This window comes from Cryptotermes secundus, unplaced genomic scaffold, assembly GCF_002891405.2.
Source record: "Cryptotermes secundus unplaced genomic scaffold, Csec_1.0 scaffold380, whole genome shotgun sequence".
In the NCBI taxonomy this organism is placed as follows: Eukaryota; Metazoa; Arthropoda; class Insecta; order Blattodea; family Kalotermitidae; genus Cryptotermes; species Cryptotermes secundus.
The window spans coordinates 187,009-214,332 of NW_019742966.1; the positions used below are offsets into that span (position 1 = coordinate 187,009).

General features: G+C 40.7%; 1 protein-coding gene across 3 annotated transcripts in view; it reads right to left on the reverse strand.

Moving 5' to 3' along the window:
- LOC111873481 (POU domain, class 6, transcription factor 1) overlaps positions 1-27,324 on the reverse strand; it is a 268,269-nt gene that overhangs the window by 22,353 nt on the left and 218,592 nt on the right. For all 3 annotated transcript variants that reach the window (XM_023868234.2, XM_023868232.2, XM_023868233.2), the window contains exons 3-7: positions 9,667-9,940; positions 8,377-8,529; positions 6,236-6,439; positions 1,974-2,168; positions 154-410 (exon numbers count right to left, since the gene is read on the reverse strand). In XM_023868234.2, coding sequence (XP_023724002.1) covers positions 154-410; positions 1,974-2,168; positions 6,236-6,439; positions 8,377-8,529; positions 9,667-9,940 — 1,083 coding nt within the window. The remainder of the gene's footprint in view (positions 1-153; positions 411-1,973; positions 2,169-6,235; positions 6,440-8,376; positions 8,530-9,666; positions 9,941-27,324) is intronic.

Here is a 27,324-nt window from a genome sequence, read left to right on the forward strand (position 1 = left end):
CACAAGCCACAGCCATTCTGACTAACTTTGAATGAAGGGAATGCAATTTAGTGTAATACTGTGTTCTTTAGAACAATGGATGATGGGCAAAGTCCAAAAACCCAACAATTCTTAGTGTCAAAATCCTTTAGAACCAAGAATGTGGACGGTTACCGAGTAGTGATGGTTGTGCTGTTGGTGGTGAGATAGCCTCTGAGTTGGCTGGTGGCTGGGTGCTGAGTTGGGTTGAGCTGTGGCTGCCACCAAGGATGACTGTGGAGTAACAAGCTGAGGCTGTTGCATTGCAGACAGCAGCTGTTGGTGCTGCTGAACAGCCGATGTGCTTCCGTTTGTCAGCAGGTGAGGTAGGGAGGCTGTTGCAGCTTGATTCAGGTTGATACCAGGTCCCAGTGTGGGGCCTGGGGATGGCACTGCAGCAACAAAACAGAAAGTACATGAGTCTTCTGACTTCCTTCATGTTTTCAGGAAGGAGTTCACATCTAATATTGTTACCACTATTATTGCTTTTATTTTATTTTATTTTTGTACAGTGTACAGGCCCATCCTATCCAATCAGTGCCAAGGTATATTTCCCTGGGGGTGTATAGTGGCTGTGGCATGAAGGCAATCACTGACCTGCATCTAGCACACAGAATATTTTATTTCCTGCGAATATTAAAAATATTGTCATGTGTAGGGGGGTACACATGACAAAAATAACGGGTTCTAGATCAGATGATTGGATTCACTGGCACTTTGATTACAAGTTCTCTTAATTACACTCAATTATAATGCCATCATTATTCTACACATTTTCAGTTCACTGTTGCACATGCACTAAGATTCTCCATCTTCATTAGTCGTCTCCTGGCAACAGATCTTAACGCAGAAACCAGCATTTCAAATTACTATGAAGTCTTCCCGTCAGTTCGTCTTCAATCACCCTGTCCTTCTCTGACCTAATCTGAACTCTCAACTACTCCTAGCTTCTACTGCCCCTAGTTATTCTGGGAATACCGTTATATAGACGCGGAACGGACCACATAGAAAACACGGTTCTACCACTGCATGGCGCAAACCATACAGAAAACACAATTCACATGATCACTATCCAGCTTTTTCAGTGGTGCGCTCACTGATGCCTAGCCACGAGCTATAATATTCATCCAATGAGACAGTTTCAATTGTTGCACATTGGGAAGTGTTTACTGAGCCTATAGGGTTGCATAATCCTGTTGTTCTATTGTTGCATGAATTTCTTAGCAATGGTTGTTTCTGCGGCTCAGCAGTTCTTGCATGGGGTAAATACGCCACAATATTCTAAAATATTTCACTAGTATGTTAAATGTTTAGCAAAACTAATGACTTGGATATATATAAAATGCTACAGGTCTGTGAGGATGAAACACTGCATTGAGATGAGCTCCTTAGGGATGTTCAGAAAAAGTGAAGTTAGAATCAAAAGATTTTAGGCATGATGGAAACTTTGGTATGTGTATCATAAGAAGAATACTTTAAGGTGGCCCGCTACTAGCGAGTTATGATCTCACAGCATTGAATGATCAATGATAAAATAAAGGTTCTTAAAGAATCAGCCTAATTACTCAGTTGTACATTTATGTGTAGACAACCCTCAGAGTATTAATGAACTCTCAGCTAACTTCATCTCTGAGACTGCTCTGTTCAAAAAGTCCATACATATCTCAGACACACTTTGAAGTTGGCGCTTAAGTTATACTAGTATTTTGTCTTCTCATAAACATATGGTAGCTTCATGCTCCTCTGTTTCTTTCTTTCACAAACGAATGTATTTTACTTACTGATATACACTTAAGAAGACTTAAAAATAAAATCACACTGAACCAGCAGGGACTTGTTGCCATTTAAATGTTGCTGTAAAGGCAGGCAGGGTCCCATTTAAAGAAGTTTTCAAGGTCTTAAATACACCTCAATCGATGATAATGTAAAAAATAACTGTGTCTTAAGATGGTTACCTGTACTGGCAGCAACAGCTGCTGCTGCAGCAGCGGCTGCCGATGCTGGGGCTAGGAGGTGATGTGGCTGCGCTAACGTTTGCAAGTTGGCAAGTGTGGTTGTTACCACTTGTCCATTGCTTAGCGCAAGATTCACCATCTGCCCACTAGTCACGTGGTTGACTGGAATTGTAAGGATGGTTTGTGTTGCAATTCCTGCAATACGTAAATGTGGAATTAATAGACGGGCATCATACAAAAACAGAAGAGAAAAAGTTATGAGTATCTCTATTTCAGTTTCACTTCTATCATTCAGAACAGTGAACAAGACAGTCTTGTGGTGTATGGATTACATATAAAAGTAATCCCTGTATGTGAAATTATGGTGAATACAGATTAAGAGTACAGTTTCACAGGGAACGGTGCATGTATCTGGTAGACAGGTACCAACATTAAGAAAGGATAGAAATATATGGTGAAGACATGGACAAAGTCACCTCACGTACAGTATTATCATTCATTTATTATATACATTTGCTACATGTTTCAAGCCAGCTAGATCATCAGGCAGTTTTTCATGAAATGTACTATTTGTTACTGAATTGTATTTCCATGTGTTCCTAATGTGGATCCATATCAGTAATCATTAAAATTATTTTTTTTAAAACACCTGTGTATTGTTATAGTCTGGATATTAGTCTTAAAATGTAAGAAGTTACAACTCGGCTGAAAGTTAAGAGTTCAGATTAAAAGAAGTATTGTGCTTCTGGACATTAACGATCATTCTGTCTTGATCTAAAACCCCGTCTTATTTATTTTTTCAAAACACAACGTTTTGGAGACTGGATTCTTTCTCTGTCATTCATAGTTTGTCAACTGGGTGAAGATCATATGTCAAAATCAGAAGGATTTCAACAACGAAATAAGAAACATACGACAAGATCTGATGCTCAGTTAATATCTAAAAGAATTCATTGACTTGATAATGAAGTCACTGACAAGAAGTCGTCCTTCAGAAACAGTATGCCAGGACCTTTCAAGAAATTCAGGTGCATCATGAACCATTTCAATCTCAGAACCATTTTCAAGATTAAACATACACTCTGTGGGACACTGATGAAAACTGAACCAATTAGAGATGGCCAGCAGATGAAGCAGTGTGTGTACAGCATCCAAGGTGACTGTGGCAGGTGTCACATCAGTGAAAAACACAGACATTTAGAAGTATGCATTAAGGAGCACAAATATAACCTGACTCAAAGGATGCTTGAAAAATCAAAATTAGCCCCACATGGGTATGAAGAAGGGCACAAAATGTGTTGGAATGAAGCAAAGCTGAACCAAACACCACATACAGGAAATACTACGAATCCAACCAGAAGTCTCCTAGACCATGCAATCAGTGAAACCAGCTTTGACATCCCTCCCATCTGGACACCCCTTATCACAGCAGAAGTCATGAAACTACAACTCCATCGAATGTGGACTGAGTGGGAAATTTGTTTTTCTTGCATCTGTACAATAAGGAGTATCTTTTCTCTCCAGTGATGATTTCTATCCTGATAGTTCTCTGACGCAAGGCCTCATACATCTACATTTTTGATAATTTTATGCTTTCTTAGCTCTTGCAGATGGTTTGTGCTGGGCTTGGTTTGTATACTCCATCTTGGTGCTGATGCAGTTGTCAGGAGAGAGGGACTAGCTCTATTGTTTGGGCCCAACTGAGTAGGTTTTACCTGAAGACAGACAGAATCCAGTATCCAAAACGTTGTGTTCTGAAAAAATAAACAGACGGTGTTTTTAGATCAAGACAGGATGATGGATAATGTCCAGAAACACAATATTTCTACTAACGTACCATCACCAGAAACTTTCACATCTTATTTAAAACTAAAAGTTAAAAAAATAAAAAATCTGTCTATATTTAGCGTGGAGTACAAGTCTATGATGTTGTATCATAGAGCAGATGGATTTTCTGGGAATCTGTTTCCTGATGATGGTCCCTGGAAGCAGATGGATAGTCTGGTTAAGTGCAGTGATGCACTAAGGTAAGGTGTGCGGCATGGTGCCAAGGCCTCTGTGGCACTGAGGGAATGTGTAGGGACTGGTACACTTGGGATACAAGGCAACCTCCCATTGTGTCTAGCCTTTCCCTCACATGTGGGTCTCTATGGGAAGATGACATTAAATTTCCCTAACTACAGTTCTAGGCTGCTGTAGTGGTCCATGAAGAGTTTCAACAACTGCTCTAATAGGAACCAAGCAAGACATATTCAGGAACACTCTAAAGAGGCCCCTAGATCTCCTTGCCAGGGCTTCTCTGCATGATTCAGCCACTGGGTTCTCTGATGCTGTTAGAACCTTCGGAAAAACTGTCTAGGGACATGCTGGTCTCAGACAGGGAACACTGTAGGCTGGTAACAGGGTTGCTCAGATAGCACCTACATGTTATGGGCCTCTTAGAAAGTGACACATGCAGGAAATGTGGACAGGGGGAAGAGTCCTCCTGCTATGTACTTTATGAATGCTCAGTTCTGGCTAGGCATAGGACACAGATCTTCAGTTCTGCTTGGTCAGAGCTGAGAGATATTAGCAAGGCCTTGATCAAAATGTTTCTAACGCTAGTAAGGATCCTAGTACGCTAGTAAGGATCCTAGTACAATGAGAGATACAAATGGACTTAACAACGGTCTGAGTGTGTGTGGTGAATGTAAGTTTTGTTCTCCAGGATAATACAATACAATACACCAAAGATGGTGAAAACATCTATCTACCAGGTTACAATGTGTCACATCTCAAAAGACTATACACATAATTTCAGGTATATCATAAATTGCACAATAATTATATTCCTAGAAAATGTTGCATAGTGTGAAAATATGTACAGCTGACCCTCAATACAAAGCAAGAGTTACGAGACAGCTTCAGTACCCACAGTATAAGCTACCTGTGTTATAAATTAAAATAACATTTATCTAATTTTAAAGTCCCTGTTATGTATACAGTATTTATGCAGTGACTAATATATATGTGCATTTCATGCTATGATTGAGCAGGTGAAAGGGATGGTCACTACATTTTTGTGTCTGAACAACATATTCCCAAATATGACTTCATATTCTCACAGCAGTGGTTATCTGTTTTCTGATATATAAAATTTCATGTAGTCTGCTGAAAGTCAACCAGTATGTCACCTCCCCCTTTAGGGCAGAAGAACAAGCCAAGCAAGAAACCAGCATGAAGCAGGTAGCAAGCTTATTCCTCGACCCTGAAGATGGAGGTGACATGTTCCTCCAAAATGTTGGTTGAATTTCAGCAGACTTCAGAGAATTACATCCCACAATATAGAACTCTTAAAGATTAAGAATGTGTGGATCTGTATTCCATTCCTCGACACACCTCTATGGCAAAATGCTTTAGCCATACAGACAAGTTATTACCCTTCTCAGAAACTCTCAATAGATGTGGTTCCAGAATAAAAAGAAAAAAAAAATGCTATGAAATCAACATACGAGTACATTAACATAATAAGGGAAAATATTTGGATTGGATAAAATGTTCCATTACACCTGTAGGAATATTATTATTTGAATATGCATTTTCTTCAATGAATAATACCCAAAGAAAATACTCTCATTGACAAAACCTATTCATAACCAGAAAGTTATTTTACTTTGAATGTTGTCATTTAAAAATAGTATTTCTATGATTACAGTCAGAGCTGGTTATTCAGTCAGTACAGTGATTAGGCTACAGTCTTGAAGATAATGTTTGAATCTCAGTGGCAAAGGAGATATTCATCTTTTCCACTGCATCCAGACTGCCACAGCGGCCCAGCCAGCCAGCCAGCCAGCCTCCTATGTAATGAGTACCACGGGCTCTTTCCTCAAAAGTACAGTGACCTGAGTGTGATATGAAGCACCCCCATCCACCTAGCACTGGAGATCAAGAAGATCTGCAGCTAAACATCCATTGATGGATTGCAGTGCATATCCTGTATAAATTTTACAATTCTAATCACCACTATATCCCACCTGCTTAAATGAGGGCTGTTCACTTCACTTATGGCTTATTTTTTAATTTTAAAACAAGAGACATTTCTAAACTCTCAATCACCTTTACCCACGACCTTGTCAGAAGAACTATATCCTCCCCTGCTCAAACGGGGGCCGTCCCATTTCACTGATGTTTTATTTTTTAATGTTAAAACAAAACAAATTTCTAAATGCTCACTCATTTTTTCCCAAAACATTGTTAGAGGAATGGAATGATATGAACCATACCTTGCGAAGTGGGAATGAGAAGTTGAGCTCCCTGGATACCTTGCACTAATTGACCAGAAGCCAGAATGAACTGGGGCATGGCAGCTGGTTGTGGGGCAGCAAGAAGCTGGGGCAAGGCAGTTGTGGGTTGTGCTGCTGCTGATGTGAGAAGATTTCCCACTGAATGCGCAGGAGACCCACTTGCACAACTTGTTGGGAGCGAGCCTAATGGAAACAAAATTTACTGCATGTTAACCTCAGGAGCCTAAAATTCAGCTACACATGTTCGACTTGCAGTTCTCACAGCACTGAAAATGAAGAGTATGATCTTCTGGGATGTAATACACATATCATGAAGTGTGGTGCTAGTATAATGATTTTTGGAGGAACATACTGCTTTCACCTTCTTGGCCCAAGACTAAGCCATTCAAGAAACCAAATTCCACCTGCTTCTTTCTGGTTTCTTTCATGAAGATGATCATGATCCTGAAGATGGAGATAGTATGTTCCTATATGACTACATGGTACTACATCCCAGAAGACTGTACTCTTCATCTAAAAATATTTAAATATTCAGCTTCTACCTCAAAGAAAATACACTGTCTCTCCAAAATTTGTTTAATGAAATATGCACTGTCTATTATGACAATTTTTATAGGCCATTCCATAGTTCAGGTGGTAAGTTACTGACTTCTCTCTATACTGGTACAGGTGCTGGTGCCTTTTTGTGAGATTCACAGTGGACAAAGTGACACTGGGGCAGGTTTTTCTCCCAGTTGCTTTTGCTTTTCCTTGCTAACCATCACTCTATCATTGCCCCCTGAAACGTGCAATAGCCCAGTCCAGGCAGCACATTATCACGACCTCACCAGCATTTGAGTGGTTATGGAGTAAGGATGAAGTTCTTTAATTTACATTCTGATATAAAACCCATAAATATATTCTGCAGGCAAAATGTAGAGAATCAGATGGTGCATACAGTAGGTACCATCTGTAAAGGGTTAATTAAGCATTTAGAACTGTGGGCAGATACATCTGTGTTCTTCAAAATTATGGTTTGAATTCTGTAGGATAGCAAATGCTATAATGATATTCTTACATAAAAATTCCTGGAAGAACTTATCATACCTACTTCGCTCAAAATTCTTCAATCAATATTGTGAGCCTAACAGAATTATAAACTAACACTTATATAATTAATGCACCACTTATCTGAACCGCTTCCACTAGTACATATTCCAACTGCAATAAAACTGTCAGACATAACCTCCAAATTCTGAACAACCACAACATTTGTAAGTGTAATATTAATACATTACAACTACTATAAATGAAGTTCTATATACAAATATAAACCAAGAACTTTGTAGAATTAAGTTGTTAGGGCTTATACCTATGAATAACAAGATGGCCTAGGTCTCTTTGACATTGTCCCAGTTGTCCAAAGTCTTGCTGTCTCCTTGTCAGTAACATGGAATGCCAACTGTGAAAGGCATTCTTGGTCCACTATTTCCAAATGATTTTTCCAATTCTGTTGGTATCCTTGCATTTATTAAACTATATTTGTAAATTTCAGTCCCTCTTACAGCCGCATTTCTTTGACAGTCTAATATAGTGAAGCTTATTAATGGCCTCAAAATGGGCTCTGCTCTCCCTGTAATTTTGTATCAATTGACATTTGTGTCAACATGTCTTTTAATTATACCGTTTATTATATTGTATTTTTGTAACTTCACACCAGCCTCTCTCTTCATTTCTGAAACCACGTTTTATAAGCAAATAAAATCAGATACTTGTTTTATAACACTTCCATGGATTTCTATTTTTGCAATTTTAACATCATATTTATGTGCATTATACCCTGTAAGTCCATTTATCATGCTAAGTAAAGCAGTTCTTAACATAAACAAAATTAAAACAGTCTGGTAAGATGTACTGGTTTACCATACAAAAGATCACAAAAATTGGTCCCATGATTTGGGCACTGCTACTTGAAGCAGATAGACAGACATGATGAACGTATTTAGTGTATTTCAGTTTTGTTTAAACTAACCGAAATATGTCTCAGCCTTCAGTAATAATCATCCACCCTGATATTTTTACTGTGTGTGAATCATGACTCACAGGCAGGAACAGTTACAATCCTAACAAATGCAACAAACCTGAAGCACTTGCACTGAGATTCAGAGGTGTATTGATGAGCTGTGTACCAAGACCAGCCATCCCCTGCAGGCCTGCAGCCAGAGAAGCAACCTGAGGTAGACTCTGAAGGGTAGCAAGGTTCTGGAGGTTCTGAAGAGTAACCATTCCTGCCACTAAACAATATAAAAACAAAATTACAATTTCTGTCCTTTATAAACCAGGGCAACCATTCAAAACATGTGTGTCACTGAATATTTAGTTTTCATTTTTCAGGTCTATTTCAAGATGCTCTTAGTGTCTCAGACTATACGGTGTCAAACAGCAGGGTGACTGGTGAGTAATGAATTGGAAAGAATCTGGAAGAAAGTGGCAACTGTGTAATCAAGGTACTATCCTAACATTTGCCTGTAGAGACCAGGGAAAACCACAAGACAAGGTACAGTGACGGAAGAATACTGACACAGGTTCTACAGGACATAACAAATCGATGTTGAAACAGAGGAATATCTTGGAAAAGATAGAATAAATATATGATGTCATAGAGGGCTCAGCTGCCTGTATGAGGAAATAACGAACAAAAAGAGGAAGAGGAATGCAACTAAGAATAAACTAGTACTCATAAGTGAGAGTAATTTACATTATGAGAAGCTCTGTGAAGAACTCAGCTGGCTTGGCTTGATGCCTGGTTCTGATGATTTCCTGCTTTGCTTAATCTTCAACTCTGAAGATGGAGGTGACATGTTCCTCTAAAACGCCTGTGTCTTTCTGAACTGCATGGGATTACAACCCAGAAGACCATAATCTTCAGTCTTCACCATCAGAAACTCAAATCCAACGTGGAACTTTGTGATTTACACAGATCACAATCACTGTTAGGATAGTAAAATATGAGAAGCTGTGAGTGTCCAGACAGGTAGTTTGAATGGGAGGACACAAGAAATGCTTAAAGAATTTTAGTAGGGAAATGGAGGAAAATATGGAAACAGATCCTTAGCAATTGGCCTAGGAAGACACTACCTCTAGATAGCGTTCAATGGCAGGATTTCATGTTAGTCCTTTGTGGTCTACCACCAGAGGTTTATTTAAATACGTTTAGTAATGAATAAGATATTTCTTAAGTAAGATTTGTAACTTTCACAGTGAACAAATGCACTAGCATTTTCTCAGGTCATTAAATGTATCATGCATGAGCTTAAAGCCAAAGTTTGAGAGACTTGCTCTGTTTCTGCCATCAGGGTTGACCCTTTCTTCTAGCTCAACCCATGATGTGACTGACTGACAGAGAAGATTTTAGTACGAATATCTCTTACTTGTCCCATTGATATGTGCGGCGCTGACTGCTGCCTTGGCAGAGTCTATAGCAGAGATGGGATCAGGTGAGTTTGGAGCTGAATGGTTATGTGTTGGAGTCCCAGGTAAGCTCTGGTTACTGTTGTGCCCATTAATTGAGAACACAGACTGTTGTTGTTGTTGTTGTTGTTGCTCTTGTTGTGGAGGGGGATGATGATGGTCAAGGGCCATTGGAGTACTGTCCACCCCCATAGCAGCTGGTTCAGGGGATGGTGAATTTGAATCACAGCTCTCCTGTAACAACAGAGAAATCCAAAATTATTGTTTGTCATCAGGAATGATGCCATAACTTTGAATAGTCATTAGTGAAGTCCAGAGATTTGCATACAAAGATACTGAGGCAGAAAATGACGGCGACTAATTATGATATATACTGATCAAGATGAGCAGAGGGACTAAGCTGATGACAATATCCTTTTCATTATCTAATATCTACAACTGTTCACTTTTCTCACTTCTCTCAGGTTAGATATTTTTCAGAGTACTTTGCATCTGAACAATTGTAATGCATGTTCCCCCACAGAAATAAGAGATCAAGTTCAGATCACAAATTTCTGAAATATGACAAGGCGTAGTTTGGTACATATGTACAAATACTTATAAGGAGCATGCTGCATCCTTCTTCAGGCTTGATTCTGGAATTGGAACTAGTATGTTCCTACAAAATGTTGGTACATATCTACCAAAATAAACGGTGTCACAACCTACAGGACCATAACCTGAATCACCATGATTTTCTGCGTTGTAATTCCATGTAGTCTGGTTCAGACCACCTTCCTAGCTTTCTCATTTACCCTGGTGATATATTCCTCTGAAACTCTGGTGGACTTTTACTGAACTACACAAGAATGCAGCCCAGGAGATTGTACTATTCACAGTCACTGATGTGAGTATCTCATATACAGTATATTTTTTGTTCATTCTGACATTTAGCATTACAGTTCTGAAATACAGAAATGAGTTTCTTCTCTTTGTAGTGCTCTTTATGGTGCTGTCACTAGCTACACTATACAGGGTGCTTCACGACTTTAGGGCATAACTGCAGGAGGTGATTTCCTAGGTTCATATAAAATGTGTCCAATTTTGGACGGTTACGGAGTTATGACCGTTTTTTCATTCCCATACACACCCTCCTGTGAACCGCGTCTGTCAGCTGTCGGGTTGCTATTTTTAGCTAGCTACAAACAGAGCGTTCTCGTTATCTCGACACTTGAGAGCTACCTAAGGCGGGGTGGGTTGGTATGTCCGGAGCGGTTCACAACCGAGAGGCAGCCTGTGTTGAGGCCGGCGGTGGCATTTTCGAAAATCAGCTTTAAGCACCAATCAATTCAAGTTAAAGGGAATTTCACGAAGTTAACTTTACATTCATACTTTAAATGTATCATGTATTATGCTGGTTTATTATTTTGTTCCGTTTATTGCCAGTAATCGTTACCTTCTATTCTGAGTTTAAAACGGTCATAACTCCGTAACCGTCCAAAATCGGACACATGTTTATATGAACTTTTTTGATCACAAAGACCTAGAAAATCACCTCCTGCAGTTATGCCCTAAAGTCGTGAAACACTCTGTATAGCATCAATTGGGAGGATGATAGTACTATTCCAGCATTAACCTCGAAGGACTGAGGAAAGGCAGGAGCAATCTCTGTTAGGACAGCAACAGTGCAAGCCGAAATTCGAACTGAGAACCACCCTGAATATGAGTCATGAGCGTTACTGCTACACCAACCCTATCAGAAGAAAATTTTACCTCAACGATCTGATTAGGGAAAAAATAAACTCAGGATACGTCCTTCATAATAACAATTCATCTGATGGATACAACAAAGACATATCTTTCATATAATGATTTCTCCCACTCCCAATACAAGTTCGTCATGTACCAAATAGCAGAAAGACAATTACAGAGCGTTATGATTGTATTGTATGCAATCATGCTTCATATTCGAGAGGCGTTGCATTCAAATCTCGGCACAGAAACCAGCTATTCTGACTGAAATTGTTGGTTGTTTACCTCAGCAACTCCAGGAAAATACCTATTCGTCTCTGTTATAGAGAATAATTAATATATATGCTTTGGGGAAAAGATCACTGCTCGTTATGAAAACCATATCAAACACACAAATGCACTCTGTGGGCACAATTAAGATTTGTAACGGTGCAAACCCCACTGTTAGACTTTCATCTCCGGGGCAACGATTTCCTAGGCTTCGGTGCCTAGGAATTGCTAGCCGTTGACCAGTGATGGACGTCTTATCGCCCGGCCTTCCTGGCGGCATGTCACAATACGTTAGAGCAGGTGGTAACCACCGGGCTTTAAAAGGTTAATAATGTTAGTGTCTGGTTTTGACAAGAGAGAAGTCTGGCATGGGTCTTGAAATAAATATAACCCACAGACCAGAATATTGTGGCGTATTTGGCCCGTGAAAGAACTGATGAGCTACAGAAACAGCCGTGATAAGTAATACAAGCACACAACAGAACAACAGGATTATGCAACCTGTTTCTAGGCAACAGCTCGGTAAACACGTTCCAAGGCGCAACAATTGAAACTGTGTCTCAGTGGACAAATGTTATAGCTCCTTGCTAGGCAGCAGTCGGCGCGCAAATAAGCTGGCTGAGTGGCAATCACGTGACTTGTGTCCTCTCTGCGGTCCATGCGGAGCCTGTATAAGGAGGGTCTGCTGTAGCTTAGACTAGTTCAGCAGTTAAGAGTACCGGCATGAGAATGGAGCATGTCCTTATTGAAATGTGAAGATTACTTGAGTACAGATCATGTCAAAGGAGTACAGAGGGACTGATGACGAAATAACACGCAAACTTAATAGTGATTTGAAGTGCTAGTCTCTGTGTTGCGATCCGTTGCCAGGAGACGACTAGTGAAGGAGAATCCAAGGGCGCGTGCAACAGTGAACTGAAAGTGTGCAGAATAGCGATAGCGTTCTAATTGAGTGTAATTAAGAGAACTTGTAACCGAAGTGCAAATATAAATCCAATCATTTGAGCTAGAGCCCGTTATTTCGTCACGCGTACCCCCTACAACTGATGATATGTATAAGGCGTGACATAATTGAGGCTCGCGAGCCACGTGTGGCTCTCTTTAACTGTTAGTGCAGCTCGTGTAAAGAAAAATTAGTCAATCTATTTTTTTCTTACAAAATAGTTGAAGTATAAATATCTTACTCGTGGAAAGCGTGCACTTAAACACCAGTGTCATCCAATCTATGCCTGAAGAGTTCTATGACCTAGGATATAACGCTGTGTAGTCCCGTAAAAATATACCGACGTTTTGGAGGAACATGACCATCTTAACGGTAGAAAAGTTAGAAAGAACCAAGTGTGAAGCACTGAGCAAGCAAAGCTCTACTTGGCTTACTCTTAGATCATGACGATGAGGTTATCACCAGACTACACGGTATTATTTCCAGAAGAGATCTCTTCATATTCACCGATGTGAGAACCTAAAATAAAAAAGAAGTTCTGGGAAAACCTAAACGACGAATCCAACTGGTGGAAAGGGTGTTTTCTCGGTGGTCCGGCCTGAAGTCATTTAAACACGACGTCATGCATGAGTCACGCGAGAATCGGAACCAATAATGACTGTGCTGGCTATACCAGCATTAACTTACCCGGCCCTATAAACAGACATACTGAATCACGCACAGACAGTAAGGTGATCTCATAAGACCCCTTTAATTTTTTCAAAATAAGCGAAGCTCTTTGCGGCTCCCTTTACTTCTGGAAATTACTATATGCGGTTCCAATGTTAGTAAGTTTGGTCACCCCTGACACATAACTTTCAACTGGCTCATCACATAACTTTGCACTGACCATATACAAACCCAGAACAAACATTAAGGTGCTTTATTTGAAGCAGCTCATACACAGTGGCATTGTGCTCCAGAGATAACCCTCGCTATCACATCGCAGCCTGGTACAAATGAGTCTGGTGAGAGGATGGGTATCCATGATAGCATTAAAAATGTCAGATTGTTTCTCAAATCAGTTTCGGACATTTCACAACAGATAAACACACACAGAAGGGCCCACAAAAATGTATGCACACTTTAATATAAGTTATCTGCGGACATTTTCAAAGTTGAAACGGAATGTAAAGTACGATATGTAGTGTGATATTCTCTCAGAAGATGGTGTTAGTCATATGAATGTCAGAGCCATCTTGTCGAATGGCGGATCAGTCAAAGAAAATGGCGGAACGGTGTGTATACATTATATATAATAGAACGCTGCAGAAGTAACATATGTTGCCGAGCAGGCTGATGTAGCGGTAACGCTTTGGACTCGAATCTCGGCCGGGGCACCAACAAGCTTGATTGAGGTTATGTGCGGTTCTCCTTAGCCCCTCCAGCCGAATACCGGTACAGTACGTCCATCAGGCCAAGGTCGCTGTCTTCCATATCCTAATTAGTCCTTCATCAAACATGCTACAAGTACACGCTATACAGTCGAGACATTGGCATCTTCGTGGGGCATCCGATGTAAATACGACTAATACGGAGTCACACGCCATAGAAAACTGTTATATTGATGTTCGTAGCTCTGAGGACCGTATGTCTTAGGTGGCCCACACACGTACGAGTCTGGCTCGGATTAATTTCTCCGCACACGTATGAGCGTGGCGACCCACACACGGACGAGTTTGGCTCACTGGAACCCGAAGCGAATCGGACTCGTACATGTATGGGCCCCCTTAGGGTGGCCGCACACCAACTGCGCGAGGACAAGCATCAAGACATGAGACAAAAGACGCAGGCTTGCTTCATTCGTGATTCGTCAGCATGAAGCTGACGTCAGCATCATGACTCAGACCGGTGTGCGGCGGTTTTCATAATATCCTTTCTTTGCGTCATGTCGCAGACATCGTGTCTTTACTGTTATATGTCTTGACGCATGACGCTGTGCGGCCTACCTAATGTGTGCATTAACGAATCAAGGTTTAGGAAAGTGGTTATTATGTACTATTCAGTATTATCCTGGAATTCACTTGAAGAGCATGAGGAAATTCATGAAAACTGGATAGTCGATAATCAGGGTGCGATTAGGCCGTGCCATAGTTCAAGTGAGGAGTCAGGATACCTCAGTCGGTACAACGACTGGCTATGCTTGACGGCCTGGGTTCGATTACCGGCAAGTATAAGAAATTTTCCTCTTTTCCACAGCGTCCAGACCGGCTGTGGCCCACAAAGCCTCCTATCCAATGGGTTCCGGGGGCTCTTTGCTCAGGGTTAAAGCGGCCTGGACGTGAAGGTGACCATTTACCTCCAACAAGTGCCGAGGTCAAGAATGCTGGAGCTATACCTCCGTTCCACCATATGTCTTCATGACATACTGCTTAACTAATTAACCTCAAGTAATCAGTTACCACTTCCCACTTTGTTTGAATGTGGGATTTGCGGCGGACAAAGTCGCACTGAGGCAGGTTTCTCCGAGTACTTCAGTTTCAGCTTCCAATTTTGGGTATCCCAACTGTTCCACATTCATTCATCCCATCATCAACGCCAAATAGTCTCGATACTGGCAGCGTCGTTAAATAAACAACAAATCAAATAAGGATACGATTAGAAACGGGTACCTCGCGAACGTAAATGTAGAATGCTCCCGCGACACCACCTATCTTGGCACGGTTGAATAAATGGATAAATAAATAAATAAATAAATATATGAAGCTACATCTTACAGGCGCAGACCTATATAAAAAGGAGCGGACAAACACATGAATTAATCGAACACTTCCAAGAGCGAGCAAGCACAGTTTTGCTTGCTACCTGATTGTTGAGTTGACTTAAATTTCGACCGAGATGAAGAAACGTTGATTAACTTCTAACCACGCGGCGTCACAACGCAGAATATTGTTCATTCATAGCAAGCGTCGTGAGAACATGAAAACCGAAAATTCCTTGGTACTTTCTTTGTTATGTTGTGCAACAGCTACGTAACCCAACCTCTTGCAAATCCAGTTTATTATAACATCATTCCATTTACGCATTTGTTTACGTAATGACTACATAACATCCATAAAATGTGAACACATTCATCACCAGTAATTTCTTTACACTTTATACTGTCCTGTATAACAAGAGACTAACAGCGCGTTTCCATACCATTATTAACTGTGTTGATACATAAAATCACATCAGCTTCCCTTTATGAGAAAGGTTTAGCTTTGTGACTTGTTATGTAAATGCTGACTACCTCATAAATTTTCCATGTGAGTGACGAACTGATCAAGTGAATAGGTGACATTTCTAACAGGCTTCAGTTTGTTGCAGTTGTAATGTTGCACTTGAGTATGCTTGTACTCGCAGATTACGTAACACACAACACAACATACAGAGAACAAAAACTAAACCACATTACACTACACACACACGCAAAATTTATTACGAGAATTAACCACATACAAGTATGCTAGATTAACTAACATACTTAATGGTCATTTAAGCATCTAAACTTAAAAGTCCACAGCAGAAATTACAAACCCTACTTTTCTACTGCATATATATATAGTCCAATGGATATATAATTATTATTGTTATTTTATAGTTGAGAGGTACCTATTACTTAAACAGAGACTCTATATGCGTTGAATTTGTTATATAACCTAAAAGATTAGAAGGTAATCTTGTCTGTAATTTCTAACTTACAATTAATATTTAACGTGTAATGTAACCATAATTTTAAGACCTGTTTCCGTACTATTTTTTTAATTCGCTTAGTGGGCGGTGGAGTCCAACTGGGTCCACTCGGCGCGGAGGCCACTGATTGGCCTACTGTAGCCTGCCCCGGGTGATTATGATGGAGAATTTGGTGGAATGAAGATTGGCAGGGGAAACAAAAGTACTCGGAGAAAACCTGCCCCAGCGCCACTTTGTCCACCACAAACCCCACTTGACCAGACCCGGGATTGAACCCGGGCCACCGCGATGGGAAGCCAGCGACTAACCGCTTGAACTATGGCGCGGCCTTATTTCCGTAATAATACCAAATGTCTAGCTGTAATGATTCATTAACTGTCGTCATCAAAATGCATCACACATAGTTCGCATGGTCACCATATCTGTTCATACTGTGCCAAAAAGTTTCGTATTTTTAATGACGCGTTACTGTAATATTATTTAAGGGACCTTACAATTTATTGCATCGGCCATGTTGTATTTTCTAATTATGGTAAATTAAAAAGTGTGATGAGACGGCTTCCAGTGGCGTAAAGTTCATCCAAATTTTCCTGAAAATCGGTAACATGGTTCAAAAGTTGAAAGTGCAGAGACACAGACAGCGCCCGAGTCAATAAGCCCACTTTCTTTCAATAAGAAAGAGAAGCAGCAAAGTAAAGTGGGTTAAAAAGTAAATGAATGTACACCTGACGAAAGGAACATTCCAGACAAAAAACAGCATGTTCCAGTGTTCATTTCAGAATCTAAAAACTGTAATAGGATTTATAATTTCCCTATATAAAGAATGATGAATCGTTACTTAACTACTAAATGAAGAAATTCTACTTCACGACACTCAAATAGGATTCACTATATAAATCAAATAACTATAGAATAAATACACTGAGTTATCTCACTACAGTTTTCACCAGAAGCACATGCGAGTATCAGTCCTAGTAATTCACGCCATTACACCGGTCTTCGGAGACGTGACCACGTGATGTGTAACAGAACTAGCAGCCTCCACATTGTTTCCTTAAAGACAGAGGCGGCAGGTTTCTGCGAAACATTTATACCTTCTTACCACATCACAAGCCGGAAGGTCTAGGGTTAGATTCCCGACGAGGTCACTGGATTTTTTCAATTTACCTAATCCTTCCAGCCGCAATATGGCCCTGGGGTCGACTCAACCTCTAACAGAAATAAGTACCAGGAAAGTGACTGAGATTAGCTCCATGGGACTCAACAGAGTAGGTGTTTTCCTTTCTCACCTGAAGACGGAAACAGATTCAGTTTCCGAAACGTCGTGTCCTCTATTACCTAGAATTCCGGACGATGGAAAAAGTAAACAAAAAAAAAACAGTAATTCTGTGTGTGATCCACCATCGTCAAAACCCTTTAGAATCTACCAGTTTTCTTAGGGGGGTAAAGGGCTGCCGGCGCGTAAGGCTGACAACCTCACCACCATCTGTGAGCCGACTGTCTACAAAATGTGGGAGCCTCGACGTCTCACAACCTCATGTGCCTTCACGGCCTGTTACAAGGATAGCTTTACCTCCCGCCTACTGTGTCACGAGGAGACTGAAGTGGTAATTATGTGGAGTTCTGTTCGGAAGATGCGCGGTTCAAATATTCCGGAAAATCTCCGATGTCGTGACTGGGGCTTGTCGTGGTTTTTCTGCCCGCTAGGCAAATGTTGGGATAGTGTCTCGATTAGGCCACGCCCACTTTTTTCCAAATCCTTCCTAATTCATCATTTACCAGTCATCCTACCAATCAACGAGATACTGTCTGAGACAATGACTTCGTCGTAAAGTATTCCATAAGATATAAAATACGTCACACCCGAGAACACGGTGATCTGCTGTATGGGGGATTTTTGAGTAAGAAAAAATCCCAAACAAAGAAGCCGCGAACTTTATGTATACCAGTCATGCTTGTAGCCTTGTGACAGAGAAACAACAAGAACCTGTACGAAAAATGGAACCAAACGCTTACTACATACGCCACTCTAGCACGGAACGCGACGTGTTGTTACAGCAGGACTGTCGCTTTCGTTGTCCACGCTTTCCGTGCCGCTAACACCGAATTCACATAAAATAATATTCTATCCCGGGAAATTGACTAAGCCGGGCCAGTTCTACTGTTACGCAGTTCACTGCAATATAAATTAGTTTAACACTAGCGTAATAATTGAGCCAATTATTATAACAACACTCACCCCTCTCGGTGTTACAGCCATTCTGGAAAAAAAAATAAAACTCACAGAGAGTCAGTGGCCCTACTTAAAATACACATCATTTAAATCGTACAGAATTAATTCATGGAAATGCAATTCTGATTATAATACGCGTACAGCATCGCCCCACTCCCATCGTGGTATCAGCTTTTAAATAATAACAACAATAATAATCACAATAAGTACTAATAATAATAAATAAAAACACTGTTGTTCACAGCACAATAATTGAGATGTGGCTTCAATTACAAACAAAAGTGAAACACGGAAGAATTAACTAATATTATCGTTGCCTCTGTGGTCTAGTGGTCTACTGGTCAGATTTCTTGGCTACAGATCCAGAGGTCTGGGTTCGATTCCCGGCGCTACCAGATTTTCTGAGAAGTAGCGGATCTGGAACGGGGTCCACTCAGCCTCGTGAGGATAATTGAGGAGCTACTTCAAGGAAATATCGGCTCCGGACTAGAAAACCGAAATTAACGGCCGGGAGGATTCGTTGCGCTGACCACGCGACACCCTCTACTCGCAAAAGTTGGCACTAAACTTCGCCGACAAGCGGCGATCGCTCGGTCGGTATAGTTCGCTTGCGGACTAGAAGCACGGAGATTGTTTGTTTTATTTATATAGATTACTGTTTTAGATAAATTTGTTGGGCACAGAACGCCATTTCGAGAGGTTGGAGAAAAATGCATAATGAGGAGCTTCATAACTTGTACTCTTTTCCAAGTGTAATTGGAATGATCAAGTCAAGGAGGATGAAATGGGCAGGGCATGTAGCACGAATCTAGGATAAGAAAAATGCATATAGGATATTGGTGGGAAAGCCAGATGAAATGAGACCACTACGAAGACCAAGAGGTAGGTGGGTGGATAATATTAAAATGTATCTTAGAGATACAGAATGGGATGGTATGGATTGGAATGATCTGGCTCAGGACAGGGACCACTGGATGGCTCTTGTGAACATGGTAATGAACCTTCAGGTTAAATAAAACGCTGGGAAATTCTTGAGTAGCTGCAGAATTGGCGGCTCCTCCAAAAGGGCTCAGCTCCATGAGTGAGTGAGTGAGTGAGTAAGCATAGCGCCATTTTATATAATAAATTAACTTCTCTTTTGTTGGTAACTCAGACTAAAGAGTGAATAATGAAGTGGGAATAATGAAGTGGGAATGATCTGGAAGGAAACGGCAGCAACATAATTTGCGATAGCACTCCGCCATTTATATGGCGTGACTGACGGGGGAAACACAAAACCTACGATAGGATAATCGGATCCCCGGCTCAGATTCGAACCGAGTACCTCTCGAATGCATGTAATAAGGGTCATAGCTTCAGTCAACTTGTCCTCCCACCTACATGTAGCGGTCTCCTTCCTTCTGGTTTTCTCAACAAAACCTTATGTGTCCTTCTCCCCCATGCGTGTTACACGCCCTGCCCAACCATCCTTGTCTTGTTCATTGTCAAAGAGCACAAGTTATGAAGCCCCTCCTTCTGCCATTTCCTCCAAACTTCTGCCACTTCTTCCCTCTTCGGTTCATGCATATTCTCCTGAGCACCATGTTAAGTGGGTCCCTTGTCCCATGGCATGGCCGGTCCTCGGGTTGCGGACGGAGGAGACGGCTTCCAGATATGGAGCGTAGCTATAAATATATTAAATACGCTGAGCGCTGACAAGGGGTAGTCCTCAAGCTTCAAGGTTTGGCGTGAGGCTAAATATTCCTCACCGTAAAAAATAATTGTGTTATGAAATGTTTCACGAGGCCTCAAACTTGGACGGATTCTTTGGACAAACCGCCTAAAATAGGGAAATTTAACATAATCTCTTGTGATAATTTTAGATGGGCGTACATACGAAGTAACCATGATACTACACACCATAGGCACGAATTGTCAAGAAAAATTACTGCTTTTTTTAGTGCCCAAAAGTGCATCACCTCGTAAATAAAAGCCAGCGACTGCCCACGTTTCTGTGTACAGGTCGAAACAAACGCCCTGATTCGCAATAAAGTAGCCATTACAATATGCTAAACTGAACATTTACATGTTTTTTTGGAGATCGCGTGCGAAAGGATTATTATTAATAAAATTCAGTTGAAAATGTACAAAAACGAGACAGTGCAATTATCTCATTTAAATGCGTTTTGTGATGATTATCATACACGTTACAGGCTATTAGTGCGGGCTGCTCGCGTTAATGTTTCATTTTTGTTCGCACGTAACATCATACTGAATTACAGCGTCTGGCGTTTAATGTGCTGATCTGCTTGCAAGTTGCGAGTGCACGGACCATTTTCGTGGACAGAGCAAGAGTACTCATTTTCCCTGACTCACCTAACATACACAAATCAGTTCAATATAATAAAATACGTATTTCCTAAAGCTCCACAGACCTTGTTCGAATTTCTGTTAACGAACATTTCAAGCACGTATCTCAGTCGCTTTGCAGCTTGACGATTTTAACGGTTCTGAGTGGTCATTCGTGTTCGAACACAAACAGAGAAACGCCTGATTTTCTGTCTATATATTTACCAAATTTCTAATGGTTAAGACGCGCTTCTGATTGTTGTTAAGGCGCGCCCACATTACTCGTGCTCGTGGGGAGACTCGTTTGGCTTTTACTTGTGCTCGTAAATCTTCGTCCACACTACTTCAGTTGCTCGCCAGGCTTCGGCGCGTGAGGATCCATATATTTACTCGTAGTGTGTATAGGCTGTAATCGTATTTTAATTTATTGGCTATAGTCTTTAAATTAAAAATTTTAAATTTGCTTGTCTCGTAACTTGACATATCGTCCACATTACTCGCGAGCATAGCGAGTCGCACGAGCACGAGTAATGTAGACGCCTTTAAATGCATGACTTCGGTAAACATTATATTTGCCACCTATATCCTCAATATTATTAACCTTCATTCAAACTGAAAGACTAAATCTTGCCCCTGGTTCGTGTTCGTGATGTCCCGAGTTAAAATCTCGGCCAGAAGATTGGATATTCCGAATAGGGGGTTGTGGATTTCCTCTGGCTCTCCAGGAAAATTCCAAAAATTGTGCCTGAAATTAAGCCACGATACTTTCTTTCACATGTTTTCCAAATAATTATCCGCCAATAATCCTTACACGACCGTCAACACAACAAATTCGTAATAAATAAACCAATATTACTGTATTAATATTCGTTTATTACGTATGTTTGCTACATGTTTCGATCCAGATGGATCATCATCAGGTAGTTTTTATGAAACATACTATTGAATGTATGTAGTCCGAGTTATGATGAGTGTCGTTAAATACGCTGTAAATAAACTGGGATCATGTGTTAAGAAATTATATTAAATTAATTGTCTCCAATTAGCAGACACGAAATCGTGTATGTTAAATATTTTGGTAGTTTCATATGATGTCGAAAATTGTTCGAACCGGCCTAACAGTAAATGACTGTCCACTTAATAGGACCAGTGGTGCACTGCTTGTGTTAGTGCATATTCGTGTGTAGTGAAGTGGTTTAAAATGGCACACTGCCTCGCATCGAACCTGAAAGACCGAATGGAATGTTGGTATAATTATGATGTTCTGAACTGCTAAAAGTGGGGTAACTGAAACAAAAACGAGGAGAGGAAATGGACATAGGCCTAATGAGTGACAACGAGAACAGTCAGCAGTTTAAGTGAAATGTATAACCGTTACAAGTAAGCTCGGTGAGTTGACTGATGTTGACAAGTACTGAAGGTTAAAAGGATGTCATTATAAAATATTTTATCTTTTTTAATTTTTTAATTGCTACTGGGGTGGGACTAAGTCCCTTGCACTGCGGCCACTTCTGGCCTATTGTACCAGCCCCAGATGATAGGTGAGGGTGACTGTGGAGCAATTGGTAGAATGAAGATTTGCAGGGGAAACAGAAGTACTCGGAGAAACCCTGCACCAGCGCCACTTTGTCCACCACAAATCCCACTTGATCATACCCGGGATCGAACCCGGGCCGCAGCGGTGGGAAGCCAGCGGCTAACCGCTTTAGCTATGGCGCGGACAAATATTTGATCTTAGAGATATTTCGGTTTATTTAACGACATTTTCAAGTGGAATGCCTAAATGCAGCAGTGTCGCGTGTTGCTAGGCAACGCGACAAGACATTTGTGCGGGTTCTCGGATTTGAACGAATATTTATTAGTCAGCCATTTTTACATTCGCAAGTACAAACGGCCTCCAGACGTTTCTTCTTCAATGCTGTTCAATAATTACTTGCACCGCTAATCTTGTCTCCTGCTCGCAGTTCAACTGTCCTCCGCTCTCGTTGAATACGAACTTGCTTCTGCTCTGTCCGACGTTGGACTGTTATAACTTGCCCTCGGAATGAATAGAGAATACCTTGTCGAAGGGTTAACTTCGCCAGCTGCTACGCAACGAACGCGGGAATACGTGTCTGCCTCAAACATTTCGTTTGTAACGGTAGAAACTCCACTGTTAGACTTTCATTTCCGGGGCAACAATTTATTAGGCTTCGCTGCCTAGGAATTGCTAGCCGTTGACTAGTTATGTACGTCTTATAGTCCGGCTTTCAGGCAACACGTCACAGTAGTAACTTACGAACATTCTCCAAGATACATCTATTCTGTTACGTGTCGGACAAACGTAACTGGGCGACCTGAAGAAGGCTGATAACCTCCATAATGAAACATGACAGTTTCTCGTCTGAGTAGGTTAAATAGCATCGAATGGCATGATGATCTGTGAATATTTTATAAAGAATGTGGAAGGAAGTCTATTTTTGAGGTTAATTTACCATGGGGGGGGGCATCAAACCTCACGAGGGTAACCGTGATCTCATGGCTTCAGATGAGTGATTAGTTATTAGAAACAAAGGATTTTGTCTTATCCTACAAAAATTTATCTGAGGAATTTTCCTTAATATACTTAAGTCTCTGTGGTCTAGTGGTCGGCATTCCTGGCTACAGATCCAGGGGTCCGGGTTCGGTTCCCGGCACTACTAGATTTTTTTTTCTGAGTACTGGGTCTGGAACGGGGTCCACTCAGCCTCGTGATGATAATTGAGGAGCTATTTTTAAGGAGACAGCGGCTCCGGCCTAGAAAACCGAAATTAACGGCAGTGGGGATTCGTTGCGCTGACCACGCGACACCCTCTACCCGCAAAAGTTGGCACTAAACTTCGCCGACAAGCGGCGGTCGCTCAGTCGGTATAGTTCGCTTGCGGGCTAAAATCACGGAGCTTGTTTTTTTTTTTTTCGTATGAGGTGAGCTGACTGTGGGCACTTTATTATGTAATTTCCGAACTCTAAACCCACAGCAGCCACTGAATATTATCCAGAACTTCGATAGCAACTCCGCTATCGCTATGGTCACATTGTGCAGAGCACGGCCGTGAAGTAACAAAGATTTGAACAGGTAAAAAAAAAATGTATCAGTGTATCATCACAACTACACTTTAATCTAGAAACCAAACTATCAAAATTTTAGTGGATATTCTTTATGTGGTGTGTCATGTTCACTGAACACTTTTACATCCGTCGACACCATAAAGATATAAATATAAATATAAAAATATAGATTATTACAATAAAATCTTAAAAACACATGTTTCGACCCTTACTGGGTCATCATCAGGTGTATTATTTGTGCCTAGGTGTTGAGCTTGTTTTTGTAATATGGTTCCATATTCTGAATATGACTATATAACATATAATATTATGCTTTGTAACAAAACTCTACGTATTATCTGCTTTTTAGTTTGGTACTAAGTTTAAGCCTCTTATATAACTTATTGCTCTAACCTTGTCCCTTGTTTATAACATATCAGCATGGACCACGAAGAAATCACAGCTGCTGTATTGTTACGCTCGTGTCTGTTGCTGCGGGAACCTGTTTACCGAGTCGTTGCCCAGAAACGACCCTGGTATATTCGTCCATCTTGTGATGATTGGATAGTAACGACTTTGCACGCTATTATATGTGGAGTCTGGTTATGAACAGCTCTATTTTTGGGATATATCGCAGTTTAGTTCCTTGAAATTCAACAGACGTTTCGGAGGAACAAATCACCGTTATCTTCACGATCGAAGAATAAGCCAATCTAGAAACCAGAGCGAAGAAGGTAGCAAGCTGCCTGCTAGAACTCTTCCTAATGAATATGGTTGTGACAGATCCCCTCTGACAACTGAAATAAAATATTCAACACTGATACAATGGATAATTGAGTGACCTTACACAATATAATCTGGCGTTTACTGCATGCAACTCAAATTTCACATTGAATTCAATTACGCACAGTTAACCATCAAGAGAAGCAAATATGTCGCAGAGTAGAATTAACGTAATTAGCGTTTACTTTACAAAACTAACGCATATGAAAGAAAATAAAACGAAGGGACGTGGGCGAGTTTAATTACAGTTAGTGAAAAATTCAGCTAACCGGGACAAAAAAAAAAAACAGCAACAAAAAGACTTTTAGAACAGACTTAAAATTTTACGTGTTCTCGAAATTAGTTTCGGGTCAAATAGAATCAATAAAAAAACGAGTGAGTATAGAGCAACCTCCGAACCTCCCCAAACTATTCAAGTCCAAACATTACAACAGATACGGGCTATACGTTTACTAACAAAACATGTTTTGTTACAGAGCCATTACATCTTTTTTAGAGCCATGGTATCTCCCACCCCCACCCCCATTTCCAAACCGTTTGCCANTTAACCTGTTGACGTATTTTATATGTATTCTCGCAATAAAAAAGTTTATCTTTGTATTTTGAAACTCAGATATAATACATTCAATGTAAAATTGGGTATTAAATGTGTTTAAACACATAAATATTTTATTTATTCACGGTTTATGTAAGGGAGCCCGGACAGCTCAGTTGGTATGGCGACTGGGCTAGGAGAACAGCAGAGGAGTGGGGGTTCGATTCCCGGTAGGGGCTAGAACTTTTTTCTTCATAACATCCAGACCTGCTCTGAGGCCCATTCAGCCTCCTATACAGTGGGTACAGGGGGTAAAGAGGCCGGGGCGCGAAGTTAACCATTCAATTCCATCTAGAGCCGAGGTTAAGAATGACGGAGGTATATCTCCAATTCCCCATACGCCTTCATGGCGTGGTACTTAATTAATTAAGCCCCAGGGATAACTTTACTGTTTATTAGACGATGACATTGTCAATAGCTCAGGTTACACAGTATAAAAGCCAGTGAACGACGAATTTGCAATGTTGACAGAAGCGGTTATGCCCTATAATTTCAGGCAGTGTCGCCATTTTCCTGGAAAGAAGCGGAAGAGCCAAGGAACCCTCAGGCAGAGTAGACTGTTTGTGGACAGAGATATGAACCCAGAACTTCAAAATACGAAGAACCTTACCGACCCTACTGAGACTGTGGGAAGACGAAGGCACAGGGAATTGATAACGGGGAGGAGACGACAAAGAATAAGAACCACTGTGATAACCTCTCTAAGCAGGGGTGTTCGAAGAAAATCATGACACCTGATTCACAGATTTTCTGTTGGCTATTTAACGACGCTGTCACTAAAGAGACTACACGCGGTCGGACAATAAAATTACTGATGACTTGCAAAGGATTTGGAAGATTGCGGTAACGGCTGAGTCGAGGTACTAACCCTGCATTTGCCTTCAGGGACTGGGGAAAACCACGAAACACTTCAGTCACAATAGCTGATCTTCCGGCTGAGTTTTGAACCGAGTACCTCCCAATATAAGCGTAGGGTGTGACAGAACCCACAACCCACGAAAGACATATCTGCACGTTAAACACAAAGCAGAACACGAGGTGTGCCACAACACACGAACACCTTTTTACATCATCTTAAAAGGTATTAAAACACTTTACGTGTTAAGAAAAATATAAGACACCTAAAATTGGCCATTCATAAACTACAACTTCTTTATTAACCGTCACAACACAACAAATATCAAGGTCAGTGACCAGCTACGGCTCTGTTACATGTTTCGGCTATCAATAGCAATCATCAGGAAAATACATGGTTAACATATATATACCACTGAACTGCAGTACTAGTAAACTGCATACAATACTATTAAACATATAAAACAAGAATAAAATTTTAATTGATGTTTTATAACATCGAATCAGTCTTTGGTTTTGTAATTTCGTACGTTCCCATGGACAAATTGGAATATTCTATCTATATTTTTTTTTTCTTTTTGTCTATAAGATTTTATAGGAGGCTCGTGATGTAGATGTAGTAAATTAATGTTAATTGTTTAGTCGGTGCCTCATCTTACAAAGTATTGTCTGTACTGTAGGGAATGTAAACAGCGACTCATTCATAAACTTTTCGGACGTAGAGCCCTCAGGGATTATGTAACACTACAATACAATGTAACTATTTATGTGAATCGACATATATACACATAACGATGGCCCTGTGTGGGCGAAACGTGTCTTACACCAAGGTGGTCATTTCGACGAATGGCCGGCGAGGCTGCATGGAACACCGTATTGTGAATACGTGTATATACACATACATACATATGTATATACTGAGGTATCAGCTTTATAAGAAATTCACAGAATAGTACAGAATCCCAAGGTTCTTTATCACGATAACAAGAGCCGCCACTGGTTACTATTTTAAGCCAGATGAATCCACTCCACACTCTTCCATCCCATGTCTTTAAATCAATTCAAATATTAATCTCTCTTCTATGACCCTGTCCTCTTTT